This window comes from Echeneis naucrates, chromosome 10, assembly GCF_900963305.1.
Source record: "Echeneis naucrates chromosome 10, fEcheNa1.1, whole genome shotgun sequence".
Classification (NCBI taxonomy): Eukaryota; Metazoa; Chordata; class Actinopteri; order Carangiformes; family Echeneidae; genus Echeneis; species Echeneis naucrates.
Genome location: NC_042520.1, coordinates 11,179,424 through 11,198,713, shown reverse-complemented (window position 1 = coordinate 11,198,713; position 19,290 = coordinate 11,179,424). Strand labels below are relative to the sequence as shown.

General features: G+C 40.9%; 1 protein-coding gene across 2 annotated transcripts in view; it reads right to left on the bottom strand.

The window, feature by feature from the left end:
• pcdh11 (protocadherin 11) overlaps positions 1-19,066 on the bottom strand; it is a 112,529-nt gene extending 93,463 nt beyond the window's left edge. Inside the window, exons 1-3 of one of the 2 annotated variants that reach the window (XM_029512780.1) lie at positions 18,527-19,066; positions 9,809-12,316; positions 4,907-4,990 (exon numbers count right to left, since the gene is read on the bottom strand). In XM_029512780.1, coding sequence (XP_029368640.1) covers positions 4,907-4,990; positions 9,809-12,316; positions 18,527-19,066 — 3,132 coding nt within the window. Of the gene's footprint in view, positions 1-4,906; positions 4,991-9,808; positions 12,317-18,526 lie in introns of those variants that run through there. The other variant, XM_029512779.1, reaches the window with a different exon arrangement.
• Positions 19,067-19,290: the final 224 nt, after the last annotated feature.

Genomic DNA, 19,290 nt, shown 5'->3' with positions numbered 1-19,290 from the left:
AACCACTCGGCGGGCTTCCACACTGATTTGATTGTTGCACACACAAAGCTAGACCACTGCAGCTATGGGGGATGATTGAATTATTCAGTTTGGCAGAGATTTGGCAGCAAATGTGTGGAGTGTTGCCTTGAGTGGTGTGCAGCAGAAAGACAGCATCTTCTTGTTTCCTGCACCACTGCACAGCACATGCATAAATAGCCCCTGCTTGAACAGTCAGTATCGCTTCAGGACAACTTCACATCTTACCCTGAACATGGTTGCTGCGTGGCTAATTGACCCACACCTCCCCACAGACACTCGTAACTTTAAATACCTCAAATTCAAGTTTTGTTTTGTTTTGTTTTTTTTTTGGTGCTAGTATCAAACTGCCAAATACAAGTTCCATATGTAAGCTGCCTTTCTGTAATATCACCACTAAAAGCATACAGATGTCAGATTTATGACAGCCAAAATAATTATTGTCGACCTTGCAATACACAAAAAAAGAAAGAGGGAGAAATAAAATCCATATGGTCTTTCAGTCACTGACATCACGCACGTTTATAGAAATAAAAAAAAGTATATATTTATATATATATATATATATCCATTATATATTATATATATCCATTTACTGAATGCCTTTGAAAAGTTAGCTGAGACAGCAGCCTCGAACAATCTGTAATCTTGCCTGCAGCGGATGACAGTGATCTTAGCTTGGAATGTGAGTGACATGTAAAATCAATGTAAAGTGGAGGAAGGAGTGAAGGGGAAAAAAAGCTTTGCCATCTAAAGAGCTCTTCTGCAATGTAATCCATGTAAATAAAGAATATTTGTAGTTTTATGTTACAATCATCTGAGGGATATAACTGATAACAGGGCGAGCTAGTGATTGAACCGATTCAATTCTCAAGGTTGTGAAAGTCACCGGTGGTAGCTATGAGCCCATTTCTTTCCAAAATAGTCAAGTTTATGTTGAGTTATAGATTGGTTTAAGAGTTCATCATTTCTATCTGACAGTAAACGTGTGCTTGATTACTCCAGTCCATCCAAAGGATTTATTAAATGAAATGCTGTAAGTATTTAAGAAGTCAGCATTCACGGTGTGAATGCATACAAAATAAAGAAAGAAGAATACAATTAATGCAGACCATATGGACAGCATGAAACCCCACAGAAAATATATTTGTGTGTGTGTGTGTGTGTGTGTGTCTGTGTTGGCCCTTCTGCTACGGTCCGTACATTTTTCCATCTGCAGACAAATCATTGCATTATATGTAATCAAACTTAATACACGTGACAAGCTTCCTGGCCTGTCAGTTGCAATTGAATACTGCATTCTCATAAATCATGAATGAATCTGTCAACGACAACAACAACAACAACTTAAAAAAAAAAATTAAATCTGGAAGCACTTCCCTCAGTGACATACTGTAACACAACTACAGGACAACCTTTAAAAGCCATTTTATAGACGATTAAAAAAAAAAAAATCACAGGAAATGTGTTGAATGTGAACTGACTGAGATCGCATGCCTATACTGAGGCCCATAACAAATGTGCATTTTTGTGGGAACAGAGGAGCAGCAGTGAAGAGACGTGCCAAAGCTATTTATTTTTCTGTTATAAACCGGACTCCTGCTTTGACTAAATCTTCCACCCTTCCTCCCAGCCCTTCTCTCTCATCTTTGCAATGTGAAGCAGAAGAGACATCCATTTATCGCCTACTCTATCTTCATGCACAAATGTTAAGACTCATTAATGCTGCGGCTTTGTTCGAGTTTTTTTTTATTTATTTATTTATTGAAGGCTAATTTGAAAACAGTTCATTTCCTTGTTATTCATCACGAGAAAAAAAAAAAAAAATCAAACCATAATTTATCTCAAAGAGATATAACTACCTTATGATCTACTCCAGCTCTCCGTTTTTAAGAAGAAATGAGACGTTTAGCAGGTTTACATTTATCTATTATTAGAAAGCTGACATTTATGCACTCTCTATATGAGAATGCTCTACTTGAGCATGCACCATTTTCTCAAATCACCAAGGACACTTTCCCCGAGGGAACTGATTAGCTCTCTCGGTTTTAAAATATGAAGTAACTTTGATAAGCAATTAAACATTTTCTGTTGTTTCTTCTCTGGCTTTGTTTTATGCCTTTCAAGTCTATATTTTTGGATCAAATCCACATAAACACTGCATAAAACAATGTTAGAGCGACCGTTATTGTTCCTTCTAGCATCAATCTTCCCCTCAGATGTGTAAAAACTGTGTGTTTGTGCAGTACTGTACATCATAATAGCAGGGTTATCCTTATCAAATGATCATTATCGGCACTCATGGAGGAGAAAAGAAAAACAGAAAGAAAAAAAAAAAGTTGTTGATCCAAAAAAAGCTTCTGTTCTGCTGTTTTCTGTCTGTAAACTTCAAAGGGTGTGCTCACACCAAATTTCCATAACTTTTTTATCTGTAATCTATTCCTAATGAGCAATGTACATCTACACCATTTCTTCATGTATTTTTCCCGGTCAACTGCAATATTGTTGCAAAACGTAGCAGGAAGGATTTTTTTTTTTTTTTATGGTTGTAATGAGCCAATTAATGGTGTCCAAACCAACACAGCCGCACACAGTTCTGCAGGCCACAGCCTGTTCGACCCCAGACATATCCTCCTGGCCATCTGTATATGAGAAAAACAAATTATTTTCCACAACGTGTGTTTTGTCTTGTTTTACTGTCATTGCCCTCACCAGGAAACAAAAAAAAAAAAAAAAGAAGTGCAGAAAACTGAACGGGCTGAGTGATGCAGACTAATGTTGAGAGCTCAAAAACAATGAACAAGAAGAGTCATCAAAATATGCAATACAATGCAAAAGACTTTAATAAATTTCAGAAGCGCACACATACATAAACAAAACATTTACAGTTTTCTCCACACTGGCAAATCAAAGTCAATTACAAAGATCATGTAAGGTGCATATTGTACTTCACATTGAATAAAAGTGAGGTTGTCTGTCTCTCTTACAAGGACAAAAGCTCTCCCCATGTGTGAGTATTTTTTTTTTTCTTTTCCCCAAAGATCAGGCAAATCTAATCATTACACAGTGCTAGGATGCTATGTATACTTCATACTGTGGCTCCTACGCAGTATTGAATACATTTGATACCATAATTACATGAATATACCTCCTTCAATAAGAACAACCTGTCTCACAAAGAGGCGACACATAAAATTAAAAGCTTTAAAATAGACATAGTCTGCGAAACCATGACATATTAAGACTGGAGCACAATCGAAAAGGCTTCTGGCCAGTGTAGTAATTTCATTTAAATATATTAAGCCTCTCGCGGGAGGAGGAACAACCCAGTCCAGTCCAATCCATCTGTACATTTCCAACCGACCACACAGGCTATGCCCATTTTAATGTCTCTAATTCTATGGTTATATGTATGTACTGTGGGTGCCTTTTCGGCCTCACCTATCAAAGCAGTCTGTAGCTTACCAATTAACAGGACTATTGAACAACAACGCTGCTAACCCATCGAGCCAGTTAACTGGTGTATACTGAAGAAATTATTCTAGTCAGGACAAAATGTACCATAATGATTGTGTCGGCATAGAAATAGCAAAATGATGCTCTGAACAAAAGGCCTAAGATGTAGTAATAAGTGCACTGTAGTTGAACTCCTGTCAAAAGGTCACTCATTGCTGTTTTTAAACTGAAGCCAGGATTACCGTTTTAATTTTGTTGTGTTGTTATCATTAGAAAATTTCTGTTGTCGGTGCAAAGAAGTGCACAAAGTCAAGTTGTGTTTGGTTAAGCCCACCAACTCATATTAAAGACTGTCTGGGGATTATTATCTTTTTTTATTTTTTTTACCATCTGGAGTCATTTTAATATAGATCTTACAGGTTAAATCACTTCCAACATAGGAATTGAAAGCGACACACAAAAGGTTAGGCTTAGTGCCTTTCAAATCTGCCCTACATAAACAGCTTTCGATTATAACCCCATGAGTTAGTCCCTTGTGATTGTGGCTTAACTCTAAGTATTAAACTTGTCCTACCATTCCTCCCAGTGTAATAACAGCATGGTGATCAGTAGCACAGCTGTAAAGCTCTACAAATGTGGTCAATTTTTGTGGGGCCATGCATATTTCTGTATCATTAGCCACACTCTTCACTAACACTGCTATCAATGGTGCCAAAAAGTGTGTGACAGAAAGAGGCGAAAAATAGAGAGTGAAGGTACACCGTGATCGGGTTCGATGCTAATGTGAGCCTACAGGCTGGAGACCTTGCAGCATAAATATATTAGGAGTCATTAGTTCCATGAGCAAGCCCAAGATAGAGCGAATGTAAAATAATACAAAAGTCAGAAAGTAAGAAAATAAATTGGCCACCAGGCAGTTTTGAAAACAAGGCAAATAAATGGAATCAATAAATATAAACACCATCAACTCTGTGATAGATATATATACATACATATAAACATACTGTACAGATCTACTGACTGTATTTGACACCTATTTTACAGAGTGGGTGCTGGAGTGGGATACTTCTCGAGGAGGGTTCAGGGCATACAGTATCATCCTCACTGACACAGGTAAGTAATAGCATAGGACTCAAAGCATTTCAAACTTCCAACAGATTCACAGGAGGAGCTTTGTCAAGTTTCAGGCAGGCAACATGAAGCGTCTCTCGTTTTCTGAGATTTTTTTTTCTTTCCCCCCTCCAAGTTAATCTTTTCTCTCGATTGTATGAAGAGGTGGGGTTTGAGGCTGTAGAGATAGTAAAGTAATTGTTTCACCTCTTCAGTTCTCGCCTTCTTTCTTTCCTCCCTCTGCCCTCTCTCTCTCTGTCTCTCTCTCTCTCTCTCTCTCTCTCTCTCTCTCTCTCTTTTCTCTCTTTTTAGGTAGTGGGAGCTAGAGATTGATTTTAATCCTGTGGGAGCGAGCTGTACCTGTGCCACAGAGTGTGCCATAGTGTGGTGGTTTCAGTGCCGTCTCCTGAAATATAGAGAGACAGACAGATATAGGGAGATTGTCGTTACAATATCATCGAGCTCTGAGCAGCCTAAGCTGTAGCCTTATCAGTGTGAGGCTACGCTGAACACTGAATAATAATAATAATAATAATAATAATAATGATAATAAAATCTCTGAAGAGAGTGTAGAAGATAAAAAAAAGAAAAGGAAAAAAAAAGCATTCTTCAAGGCACAGCTGGCAATCAAGTCATTATCTTGTCAGGTTTCCTTGAAGAATGCTACAGGTGTCACAAGTTTGTGCAGTTTTCCTGTACTTATCAGAGCATACAATCTTATCCAATTATCACTCCCGATTTGTCTATTTTGTCTCCCACCACACTAGTGCAGCACTCATTCAAAAAGCCGTTTGGATCAATTTAGGCCCACTCTTTCTTTCGTTCTTTCAGACCCTTGCCAGTTGGTCCTCTGATATGTACAGAATAAGGTGCTCCTCAAAAAGTTTACATCACATCTGGCAATTATCTGCAGCAGACAGAAGCTAACCTAACAGTGCTTACATTTGCAAGGCACAGTGATTACAGATGTAATGGCGCAACACAAATAAACACACACACACACACACACACACAAAAAAAAAACAAACATTAACAAAAATAACACCATGGTGATATATAACAAAAAATTAAAATGCTATAATCAGTCGCTGGGATTTATAACCGGCCTCGGATTTCATTAAGAAGCCTAGTTAGCCTTTTCAAATCACGGCTTCTACCCCTGGCTTCACACCCACTGTGAGTCAGCACAAGTGCTTTGTCATCGGACCATGGGTGGCTAGTGTGAAAGGCGCATTCCTTCACCTACGCAAATAAATGACATTATGCAAAAAATTTTGTTCACTGTTGCCCTCATTATTAGAATGAATTTACATTATGATGTGGGGTGTTTTTTAATGACGATAATACCTTAAATTGTCTTCAAAACGAGGTGAAACAACAACACTTATGGTGTAAAGGGTATTTAATCAAACTGTAATGTATGCGAACAAAAAGCACTAAGAGCAGTTTCTCCTTTACTGAGTCACAGGAGGTTAGTTTTGTTAAACAGCGACCCTTCGTGCTCTCTGGCACCAGAATTACGGGCCAAACAAAAGGATGTATTAGCCTTTTTACTCCTTTGCATATTCATGTGTGATGTCTGAGATCACTCAAGAAGGGTGATACTCATTTGATCTGCCTCTGCTAAAGGACATACTTGCACAAGAGCGCCTCATCACTGGAGGCAGAGTGACCTCTAATATCATGGGGTAAGGGTTAAAAGAAAATGATGAGATGCGTAAAAACTGAGAAGAGAAGGGAGGACGGGGGCGGGGGAGGTTTGCACTTGCAAGTACAGCTCTCACTGTATAATGAAGCCATATGGTGACACAAATCTGTGGTCTCTGAAGTATTTTTACAAGCTTTAGTCTTTATCAGCTACATCTGCAAAGTCCCTTGAAAACATTTTGGTGACCTTCAACCATAATCATCTCCTCTTGTTAGTATAGTCCACAGGTGGGCTTTTTGCTTTTTGTTTTATTTCAGCTGCTTTTTTTGTGTGCGGAGGACACGGGGCAGCGAGAGACGGCAAAGGCACTATATCGCCGTCTGTTGCTCTGATGAATCAAACGGCAAAAACATGACAACCTGCCAATGATCTTTACTTTTGGGCTTCTGACTTTAGATTCAGACTCAAGAGATACTGAATCGTTGCCATTGACAGACCAAATGCAGCTTTTGTTTCAACAGCCGGACTTGAAAAATGGTCTCTACAAGTTACGGAGTACTCAAATATTACCGTTCACCACCTCTGATCAAAGCAAGACGACTATTTTTGTGCTGTTTGTGGGTGTTCTTCCTTCGACTGTGAAAGGAGATTTTCTTTAAGAATGCATAAAGACAAAGGGTCAAACAAACAAATATCAACAAACAAGACTGCTGGTCAACTATTGTCACAATATTTCTGATCCTGAGATCGTGACTCACCCAAGCATAGAACATGGCATTACAGAGAATCTTTAAGGATGGCTGCCATTTTTTCCTTTCTTATCAGCCTCATTCCAAACCTAATTACAGTGATTTTAATCATACTGTATTATGAGTGATTAACCCTTTAGTGCATTTAATTAACCTTTGCAGCCACCAACTCTCATCAGGCTGAGCCTAATGCTATTTTTTTTTTTTTTGCCATGTTTTTGTGCCATGACACAGGCTTTGAATAAGCACACTTAAAACTAGAGGGAAATCTAACGTCTAAAGTGGGAGGTATTACTTGTCAATTGCTTAAAGGGGCAAGATTTTTTTTCATTTTTCGCATTATCAGCTTGACATCATTGAAGACATGGTTGATGAGCAGAACCAATGAGGCCAGATCTTCCTGGTGGGGGTGTGCATGGGCACATTAGAACTGACCTCTCACAGCACGGTGAACAAATATACTGAAAAAATATCTAATAATGCATCTAATATACACAGAACCTGGTATACAGTAGCAGGAGGATGTTTGCTGATCATATATTCATTGGTTTTAAATTATCTGTCCACAAATACTCCACTCTGATCAGCAGCATAAGTGAAAATGAATTTAAATCCTTGATACATAAAATTCACGACAGATAATTCAGAATTGTAAGACAGAGACTGAATATTTCTGCATATTTCAGAGCAGATGCCAGCAAGAGGGGAGGGAAAAAAAAAAAAAAAAAAAAAAAAAAAAAAAAAAAATCACTGACAAATTCGTCAGTGTGCCGTATAAACACATTATGAATTAAATCTTCACTACCAAGGGCATGTAGTAGGCTTATGTATAATGTACTTTGGCAGAGCATAGCTTTTAAGTAGGGTTTCAAATGAAAGGTGGATGAAGGGAATGACTATCAACCCTGTGTGGGTGTCTTCATAAATTATCCGAAGCACAATACTTTGCAGGATCAACAGTCATTTACCAAAACTATGCCACGGGGAATTTTAACACTTGCTAAATGTCACACAGAAGCACAAACGCCAGAAAAGAGCCAGAGATGGAGAAAAACTGTCTGAAATATGACGCTAGACACAAACAAAAGCAAGCACCTCATCAAAAAAAAAAAAAAAAAAACAATTATTGATGCAATATCATGAAACTGACCCAGAACTGGATGAATGGCAGTTGTGATAATTATGATCAAAACAGTAACAAAAATGAAAGCCATGGAAACCAAGCCACAACTGAAAGTCCCGAAAAGGTTAAAGAAATAAAATAAAATAAAAAATAAAAATTGAATACTGTAATTCAACAAGATGATTGACACTGGGGGAAATAGATGGCAACAAAAATCAGACTGCGTAAACTAGTCATGGTTGATTCATTCCACTGTGCCTACAATCGGAGATTAGATACCGACTTGTATGCACTCATGTCATGCACTAGTGATGATTGGATATCTTCTCCATCCTCTCTAACACAAACTACAACACATCACAGATGGAAATCTTTGTTGTGATGTCACTGCATCCTCTCCTAGGTGAGCTAATTTAAAGAAAGTAAAGGATGTGTATCTACGTATGTCGTTTATTACAATAATTGGGGTCATTAAAGCGGAGCATTTATGGGCTAAATTCAACGTCGGCCTGGCAGGCTTTTTTATGGACTACTGCTCCCTTGGTGTTTAAGTATATTGGTCTCAAGACTCTGCATCACCTTGATCCCTGTGACCCCCCTCCCCGCCCCAAGCAGTACTCAGTCTTCCCAACGGCGCTCTGCCCTGGCTGTCAGCACCGAGCAGGGCCACCTCTCCTTACCTCTGATTTACATTTATTTCCCTCGCCAGTTTTTATTTATTGGGGCACTTTGCATTTGGCACATATCTCTTAGGGAATCATAAGCCCTTTGCTGTACCTTGGCATTCAAATGAGCTTCTCTTCCACAAAGCCTCACTGGCACAGTTGAGGTAGCACTTAATATTTTCAGGGTGGAAGCCACAAAAAGCAGGATTATTTATCAAGCTGTTTTTTACGTGTCAAAAGCACTTTTTTTTTTTGTTTGGTTGGTTGTTCTGTGCTATTACCTGCACACGTTTCCCAAATGAATACCGAATGGAGTGAGTAGCCCTCATCATTAGGAATATATATATATATATATATATATATATATATATATATATATAAATGTGTATGTGCACATACACACACATGCACACATACATACACACGCATACACACACATATATACATACATATATATGTGTGTGTATATATATATATACACACATATGTATGTGTGTGTGTTTTCCTCGGCTTGTTTAATTTTTAATTAGATTAGCGATATATTAGCACACAGGTTGATTTGCCCTTGACCTCAAACACATCAGTAGGGAGTTCAATCATTATCATCTATCCCAGGCTCTTCTAAATCAAGCTACATTGCCACCAACCACTCACACTGAAGTTTAAAATAGCTAGCCATCATAATTGCACAGCTGCCATTATTCAAGCTTTTGAATATGAAATTAACCTGCACATGTAATTTTGTAAATGATTATGCAATTATGGTTACTTATGAAGAAGGGTGAATACATGAATTAATAACAATCAGTACAGTGAAAGGTTTGGCTGGATTAATTGTGACAAATTATTTCCTCTCTGTCATTTTTTCATTTCCTTAAGTGCAAATGACGTTCATGTAGACATGGTCATGGTCTGTGTGGGAAAATCCCCTGGTTCCATGCTGCCACCCTCCCCCTTTCACATCACCTACCATGGGACAGCAAAGGGAGTGTGAGTGGGGACTAATGTGGGTGGGTTTAAAAAGGAAGTCATGAATTACCTGTCGGGTGGTGATTTGCCCTGCAGTCTTGAATCCCCCCTGACAGCTGCACTCTGAGACACTGTATGGGTCGGAGCTAGTCGATGAGCACTTGGAGAGTGAGTCGCAGCCCACGACGAACGTGTTGTCCAAGGGGAGCTCCTGGATCACGTGGTGTTTCTTTGGGGCCACTGGGGTCTCTGGTTTGATTTGAAATGTAGGCTGAGGGGACGCGGACTTGTAATGCTTGGCTAAATCTGGGCTATCTGGTTTGAAGGTGGTGGGCGTCGTAGCCCAGTTGTACTTCCCCATGGTTTGCTCCTCTAGCTCCACAGGGAGATCCAGTGTGCCATTAACGTGCTCGTGGGTGGGGTCATCGGGCTTAGACTCATCTATGGTCACAAAGTTCAACAGCAGGCTCTTGGGGGATCGCTTCTTCCTCTTCTTCTTCTTCTTGATCTGACGGTTCTCTTGGTTGGGCGACACCCACTCGCCACTTTGCTTGCCCTTTTGCACCACTTTGTGTCTGGGTGTCTGTCGGCAGCGCACCAAAGCAGTCACAAATATCACCAAGATGACAGTCATGGTCCCTGCTATGATAGCTATGACGACAATCACATATCCGTTGGCTTGAGGTGTTATCTCGCTGTCCCCTATGTTACGGTCCAAGGGAGTCTCCATGCTTTTTCTCAGCTGCTCTTGGATAAAGGTAGCATTTGACACAGTGTCATTGACAAACAAGTGAATGAGTGCGATAGCATGTAATGACTCAGGCTGGCCCAGATCTTTGACCTTGACTACAAGCCTATGTAGTCCCTGATCAGCTGCCACAATTTTCTCCTGCAGGGTTATGTTACCCGTTGTTTTGTCGATGGCGAAGAGACCTCGCGGGGAGACCCTAGATGTGATGATGATGCTGTTGATAATGCTGTACTGCAGCTCAGCATTCATACCTGTGTCATTGTCAATGGCAAACACTCTGGTGACCACCGCGCCGGGGTTAGTGTTGGTCCGCACCAGGTCATATGAGTAATTGGAGGACGGGATGACAAACACGGGGCGATTGTCATTTACGTCGACTACATTAATGGTGACCTTGGCATGGGAGGAGCTTGGAGGTTGGCCTCCATCGACTGCCTTGACCATAAACGTGTAGGAGCTTTGCTGCTCCCTGTCAAAGGTGATATTGGGTTTGATCACGCCAGTTTGAGGGTCAATGATGAAATTATCTTTTCCGTTTAAAATGGACAAGGTTATAACAGCGTTATCTCCCGCATCCGTGTCCGTCACTGTGATTAAGCCAACCGTTCCATAGAGAGGCAGGTTCTCAGGCACGTAGAAGTTGTACTCGGGGTGCGTGAAAGCTGGGCTGTTGTCATTAAGGTCCTGGACAATTAGCCTTACAGTGACATTGCTCTGCAGGGATGTGGAGCCATTGTCCCTTGCTATGACAGTGAATGAGTACCTCTCCTGCTTCTCTCTGTCCAGCCGTTTGCCAACAGAAAGGATTCCTGACCGTCTGTCTATATTAAACCCATCAGGTGCATCAGGGCCAAGAGTATAAATAATGTCAGCATTATGTCCGCTGTCTGCATCAGTGGCACTGATTTTTATTAACTGAGTAGAGGGGTCATTGTTCTCCGGTATGGAAAGTTGGATTTCCGGTTGGGGGAAGATGGGGGCATTGTCGTTCTCATCCTTGATTTTAATTAAAACCATAGCCGAAGTGTTCAAAGGAGGCGTCCCCCTATCCGAGGCCACTATCTTAATTGCATATTCTCGGGTCGTCTCATAATCTAGGGGTGCAGCTGTTTCTAGTAGGAACTGATCATTAAAGACAGGCTTCAACCGGAAAGGAACATCGTGGTCAGTGTAGCAAGCTACTTTACCGTAAAGATCTGCATCCTTGTCAGTAACAGTAATTAGGGCTATTTTGGTGTTGAGTGGTGCATTCTCAGACAGCAACACAGTCCCATTAACCAGGTTGATAATGTACCGAGTGTCTATAGAGGGAACATTGTCATTAACGTCTGTTACATTGACAGTCACCGTTGCTCTGGAAGGTGTTGAGCTGCCATCGCTGGCGAGGACAATGAGTTTATGGACAGGGGTTACCTCCCTGTCCAGGGGCTGCTTGACAGTGATCAGTCCCGTTGAACCGTCAATGGCAAAGTGACGTCTGGTAGAGGCAGAGATCTGGTTGCTGAAGGCAAAGTGGATCTGTGCGTTGGAACCCAAGTCCGCGTCCGTGGCATGCAGCTGAGCGACCGATGTCCCCATGGGGGCGTTCTCCGGCACGGTGACTTCCAGCTCACTGTCCTTAAAGATGGGACGATTGTCGTTGACATCGGAGATGGTGACTTGCAGAATGGCAGTGCTGGACTTGGGAGGGTTGCCACCATCTTCCACCTTTATCTTCATGACAAAGGTGTCCTTCTGCTCGCGATCCAAGTTCTGCTGAACGATAAGCTGCGGCCACTTGTCACCTTCAGGAGTCTCAATGATGTCTAAGCCAAACTCGCTGACACTCTGTAAAGAGAAAATATATTTCCAGTTAGTTTGAAACTGTTTAGTAGTCATAAAACTTATGATTGCATAAAGTATGAAAGATTTATTTTTCCTTTCCAGAGTGTTTCTTTTGAGTTTTTATTAATATATCCAGAGTCTCAGGACAGAGAGTTTCATAAATTGTACAAACAGAAGAGCTGTGTCTGTATAAACATACAATACCAACGTATTCATTTCCTAAATCAGACGATCACATTTTTACTGCAATAGCAAGGAAGAGAGATACGGCACCAGATTCTGTAGCCTAAGTAATGTTTTTGTTCTTAGTGTGTAGATTTTTCACTTGTCTTAGAAAGTCAAACAGTCTGTCGAAATATTTCCCTGGGCTACACAGGTTCATTTGTAGTCCTTCTTAGGATCAGGCCTTTAAGGCAGTGATGAATGTCAAGAGCAAATTAAACAGCCTGGGACATTCTTAAACAAGGCAGCTGGTTCTTGGCTCTGCTCACCTCAGTTGGGTAGCCGTAAATCAAAACCACTTTCAAACATGCTAATCATTAGCTTGTTTCAAAGATTCAGTCATCACACACGCACGCATGCACGCACTCGCACGTACTCACACACACACACACACACACACACACACACACACACACACACAGCTATGTGATTCAAAACTGATGTAAATTGTATACACAGTATACAACTAATGTTTGTAAGGATTCATTTGCTTCTCTAGATTTCTTCTGCCTTCATGCAAAGAAGATTATACTCTTCCTCATGACAAGTTAGAAAACAGCAGCTAGTCTTGAAACGTATCCACGTCATTATGACAGAGAAACAGCTGGAAATGGAGACAGACCAATAAGCTCCCATTTATTTAAATTGCAAGACCAGATCACCACAGATTAAGAGGAGGGGAGTGAAAAATCCTGCCTATTAGAAGGCTTTTTGCCGAAGTAGGGCTAAATCTAGGCAAAAGTAAAGCGGGGGGAAATGAAAACAAATGCATAAGTAATCCCCATGAGAAACCAGAGGAACTGGCACTGGCTGCTACGAGTAATTGCCTTCCACCCCCTTAAAATACGAACACTAATATTTACAGTGTTGTATGCAGTATGGTATGGATCCATATACATCCTGAAATTAGAAGAGAGAGGAAGGAAATTACGGGAGAGCGAGAGACAGAGAGGGAGTGAAGTGGCAGAAAAGGAGAGAGAGAGAGTAGTGGGAGGAAATAAGAAGAAGATCAAGCCCATGAATGAGCTGCATGCACATTATGAAACAAAGGAGCCCTTTGAAGCTCTTTCAGTCAGAACCAGTTTCATGGTAAAACAAGAAAAAGCATCCTACTTAAAGAGATAAGCTTCATGCTGCACATAATGTTGGAGGAGATTACTCTGTCTAGGCACAGCTATCAAATGAGATTAAGATATATACATTCTCCCTGTTCAAGGGAGGAACATTTCAACCAAATTGTGAGCACAAGAGTCCTCAGTAGGTTTCAAAAAGCTAGACCCGTCCATGTGCCGACGCGGTGTTGTAGTCGAATCAAGGAAACACGCAGCTGCGGCATGTAAATTATTGTGTACTCTGAAAAATTGCTTTGCGAGGGAATGTTGTCAACATGTCAAGTGATTGACAAAACTACTTAAAACAGCCAACACAGCAGCGATGATCTTTCAGACCTTATGTTATGATCCTTCTGGTAAGCAGAAGTCATATAGGGGAAAGACATGGCATATAAAACTATATGTGGAAATGTAGAAGAAAATGTCTTATGGATGAACTGTGCTGAATCTTTATGCACATTGCTGAACTATTTCTGTCAAAACTGAAAGGTCCAAGACAGCATTCTGGGGGATCTATTGCTAAGCACTACTCCAGCCGCACAGAGCTCCTCAATCCTCAGTTGTTTGAATAGTTCACAGATTCTGCACAGTAGCTGAGTATCAGCACACTGATATTTGGCAAAGCCCGATGTTAATAGTTGGATGTTGAGTTAGGATGTGCCAAAGGGAATGCTGTACGATGATTTATGAGCTAGCATTTCCTCCATGCTTTAGTCTTTCTTTCACACAATTTTACAACTGACAAGACAACGCTCAGTGCATTTCAATAAGTTGAGGAGAGCTATCTCTGAGCCTGTGCATCCTTCTGAATGCAGAATTAGTCTGGTTGGATTTTGATAAGATCTAGGGCAGGCTAAGAAAAGGCCAAATACTAGCATGAATCACTCACTAGAGAACCTAAGGCTGAGCTGGAAGGACAAAGTTCTCTTAACAGCTAAATGTGCAAATATTGCCATGCCTCACTCTTCCAAACATACTGTACTGTACATGTTGAACATCTTTGAACTTTGATAGCTCACAGTTCATTTTTATTTTACGGGGTCTCAGTTCCCCTCAGTGATCAGAATGGGAACAGGGTATTGAATGACATAAAATCAAATCAGAGCTTGCCTAATTTAAATGAAAATGGCCAAGAGACACAGACAGAAGCAGAGGTGGCTGATGATGAGGGATGGATGACTCTGAACCCCGTTCTGAAGACGGCGCCTCAGATTATTAGAAGATACATCTTGCAGTCAAGTTGATGACCTCATTAAATCTCAGAGGAGACTGAGATTGGGCTGTGAATATGTCAGAAGAACTCTAGTTACAGTGACGCCCATGGATGGGGCTAACTGGGGAGTGGGGGGGGGGGGCAATTCATCACAAACAATTGCACGTCTTTATAATGCTGATAGAAACTCACTCACGCTCTCTGTCCCTTCCTCATTCCTCCCTCATTTTTTCCCCTTTCCATCACTCATTCACTTTTGCCCCTGACCATAGTCTCATGCATACAATTAGACAGGAAGCAGGAAGTTGTTTGTCTTTTTCTTTTTCTTTTTTTTTTTGGTCAACTCTTAAAGGAGGATGTTGTGTCAAAATAGGATGCTAATGAAAACTGGAAATGCTTGACAGCTCTCTGCCTCAGAATCCTATTCACTGCCTATAGACTGTCTGCTGTGCATTAATCAGATTTCTCTAGCTACTTTGGAGTGGATCTCAAATACGTTTTGCACCCTCAAAATGCAAAGTAAAATCAGTTTAGCAACGAAATTATTCAAGCTCAGACTTGGAGTACTAGCAAAAAGACCTGAAACTGCAAAAAAAAAAAAAATGTTTTTCAGATGGGCATGTAGCAACCAAGCTGATTGCAAAATACAGGAGGAAAAATCTCAGAAGGTGGAAAAGGTGAAGTCTAAGAGTCCTCTATATTGCTCAACAAAAATTCAAACATCCACTTCATCATGTAGTTTATCAGTGAGGCAAAGTCCAGTCAGCAGGAGAACAATGAACTGCGTCAAGTGACTCAAGCAAGATATCCACTTCAAATGTGTCTGAAGATGCTCATACAGATGCATCTTGGATTAGCGAGTGTGTGCTGGAAAAATCATACCTCACTCAAATAAGAAAAAAGAAGTTGCTAGTGTTTGTAGAAAATCCTAAGCCAAAGCAACAGGAAACTGCTGTTTTCCGTGTTGGTCCCTGAGTTATCCTGTGAATATGTAACATGATCAGATCTGCTTTCAGGGGAGATCCTCCTCCATCCATGCATGTGATTGCTTTCTCTGACCTTGACCATTTCTTAAAATGCCTTCTCTGCAGTTCAGGTGACGTAACACGTCGCTGCACAACACTGATGGCAGAATTTCACTCAAAGTGTAATTGCTGGCCATTATGTGTAGTGCTGAAGCACAGTGTAGAATGAAATTACCTGTTGTCCCCTCATAGTGTTAGAAAAGGACAAAGTTGTACTAAAAAAGAAGGGCAGCCATGTTTCTTTTATTTGTTGTGTATGTTGACAATTCAGGCATGGCTACATGCGGAGTGGCGGACCATTGTGAGTGGCTTGCTGTGCTTACACAATGGTTGCAATTGCGGCACCATGCCCTGCACAACACAAGAAAACTGGGCAAATAATCATTCTGAGGGAGCTTCTGAGACAAATCTCACAGGACTATACAAAGATAGTCCGAGGGTGGCTTAGCAACCAAGAGCTATTCTAGGAAGTGCTTGCACATTCCCTCTCCACTAAACCCATGCTACAATTTGGGAATAAAAGATATCAAAGGTCAAAAATGTTTCTGGGTCTTTTAATGCTCCTTTCTCTCTTTTACTCATAAGGAACCTGGAACACAAGGAAATTAATCTTGAGTACAATGAGAATATAATGAGAAGAAGTGAATTACTAACACATTCCCAAGGATGCTCTAAGAGGAATTTCCTGCAAAAGATAATATAACCACAGTCTAGGAAAGGATTTTAGAAAGCTTTATATATTGTGAAAAGGGCAAAGAAAATGATTGCAGATGATCACCATAATGAGCAGAACATTTGGCTGGTGAATTTCCAGGCATGAACAATTCAGGACATTGCGCTGGAGAGGCCTTGGCAGTGGGGAGACTCTTTAAAAATGCAAATTGGTATTCAAGGCAGACACGGACAGCAACCACTCTGTTCATTCCAGCCCAATGTTAACGTTGTCTGAGACGCCAAGATGGACTTGTCATTTCTGTCTTGTACCGTGCTCTCAGTTCCAGTAACCTTTCTGTATTTGTTATGTTTAGGATTTCCTCCAGAGTTCTTCTTTAATTACACTTCATCTATAAGGGCTCGTGTCATCCTCAATATACATCTTTCCACAAAGCATAGAGTGGTGTCTCGTGGCCGTATGATATTATCCTACATTTCTGGACTCCATTAGGAAGCAGAGAATATTGAATGCAGCTTGATAGTGCATTAATTAGATGATGAAGAAAAGCTTCTCCCGGCTCTGCACAAGGCGTCTATTAGCATAATACAGTGTATTTCCTCTCACTTGCTTTAATCTGCAATGTTCAGCACGTGTAACCTGTTGCTAGAGATTGGACATGCAGTAGATGCTGTGTCTGCACTTTCCACTGCACGTGTTCCTATATTGCTGTACATGTATCAAACTTCCCCTTCTTTACAGCATCTTTCATCATGAAATAACGCATATGAAAATATTAACGGCTGCTATAAAACACTGTAGGCTTTGTGACATATTCCACTATGAAAAAGTAGGCAATATTTTCAAAGCAGAGTCCAAATTAATCTACTATATGGATACTTTGCAGCACTATAGCGCAAGAGCAGGTTTACAGAATTAGACACAATGCATAATATAGTGCAAAGTACATAACAAAAAAGAAAAGGTTGAAAACCTGGCAAATGGCGCTTCAGTGATTAAAAAGTTAACGACTCAGACCCGATATGGACAGGTGGGATGCTGCAAGCATAGCAATGAGCAAGACATTCATCAATATGTGCACTCACTAATAAGCCACTTGCGTTGGAGACACCCACTGTTTTATTTATGTTTGATGTGACTGTAATTGATGGACAGAGCAAATTGTCTCCGGTTTGTTGTATGTTGTTCTGTGCGCAGATTATGATAAAGCCCTTTCATCCTCAGTTGTTATTAGAGGGCCTAGTCCACATGAAAAGATGAGGCCTGTTCCAGTACTCCAGCGCCACAGGCCCATATCTTTCATAATCAAAATAATTCCCTCTCTCAACATTGAACTAAATTCACATGTACAAGACGGCTTTAGTTGAGACACGTGATTGACGACACACGGTAATACACTCCTATCAATTTGAGTGACTTTTTACTTAAAAATTCAGTTTCAGATTCTTGGATTCTTCTAGTTATTTAATATTTAATAACAGCTGACAGAATTGGGGATATACGCGAGGTATTAAGTACTCAAGAAGGCTTGATGTCAGATAAACCACATCAACATTTAGAAATTAATGAAATAAATCTGTCCTGCCAAAGTGATTTAAAAAATACCTTCTGTGTTCTTTAAAGTTCACTGATTGATAACTCACAGCTAATGATAAACCACTGCACTGTGAACTAGAGCTCTAGTACTGCAGCGACAACCACACACCTTTACTGTGAGATTGTGAATGTACTTCCAGAATGTTTCTTCAACAAAAATACTGAAAACAGCAGTTTTTCCAATGAACTTTCAACCTTACTACAAGCAAAATACAAAGACCCTTGGGAAATGCCCCTTGAATACAAGTAATTGTATTAATGATTAATGATGCTACCATAACAATAAAAAAATAAATAAATAAAAAAAAATAAAAAAACAACGCAAGCATTTCATTTAATAAAAGCTGGAGATAATGTATGAGTGATCCTCACCTTGACCAATTCATAATGCTGGATCCCATTGATCCCTACGTCAGGGTCAAACGCTGAGGGCACCGGGTATCGGGTGTTGATAGCTGTGTTCTCTGGGATGGAGATGTTTATTACAGTGGACTGGAAAAGAGGTGCGTTGTCGTTCACATCCTCAATCAGGAAGCGGATTTTGACCAATCTGAAGATCTCGTCAGGCAGCACAGCCACCTCGATCTCGTAGTAACAGCGTTTCTCAGCGAAGACCCCTGAGCACAGCTTCTCTCGGTCAATTCGGTGATTGGTGGTAAAAATCTCCCCCGTGTTGGCCTCTACCCTCACCAAAGGCACGTCGCCTGTCTTGTACACAGGCTTGAACTGCAGCGGCGAGGACAGCCTGATGCCGGGGTCCAGGTTGAGGTCCAGGTCCTTCCGCAGGTTGCCGATGCGGACGTTCTCTGGCTGCTCTTCCTTAACTGTATAGTCCCTCTCTTGACCCCAGCATAGCAAGACCACACAGGTGAGCAAGACCACCAGCACATGAGCCTGACTTGCTGAGTCCATACTCAAGGGTGGACGGGCGCTTCACCTTTACAGCAGCAAGTCTGTGAAAAGAGAAAGGCGAGACAAGGGGTGGGGGGGGGGGAGTGAGAGAGAGAAAAGACACAACACACAATGTCAGCACAGAATTACACGGCATTCAGGCTCTGCTGTAATTAGTACTGCTTTCCCTCATGGAGAGTTTTCAACTTGACCTATTCATCCTAACTAGTTATGAGCCCACATCA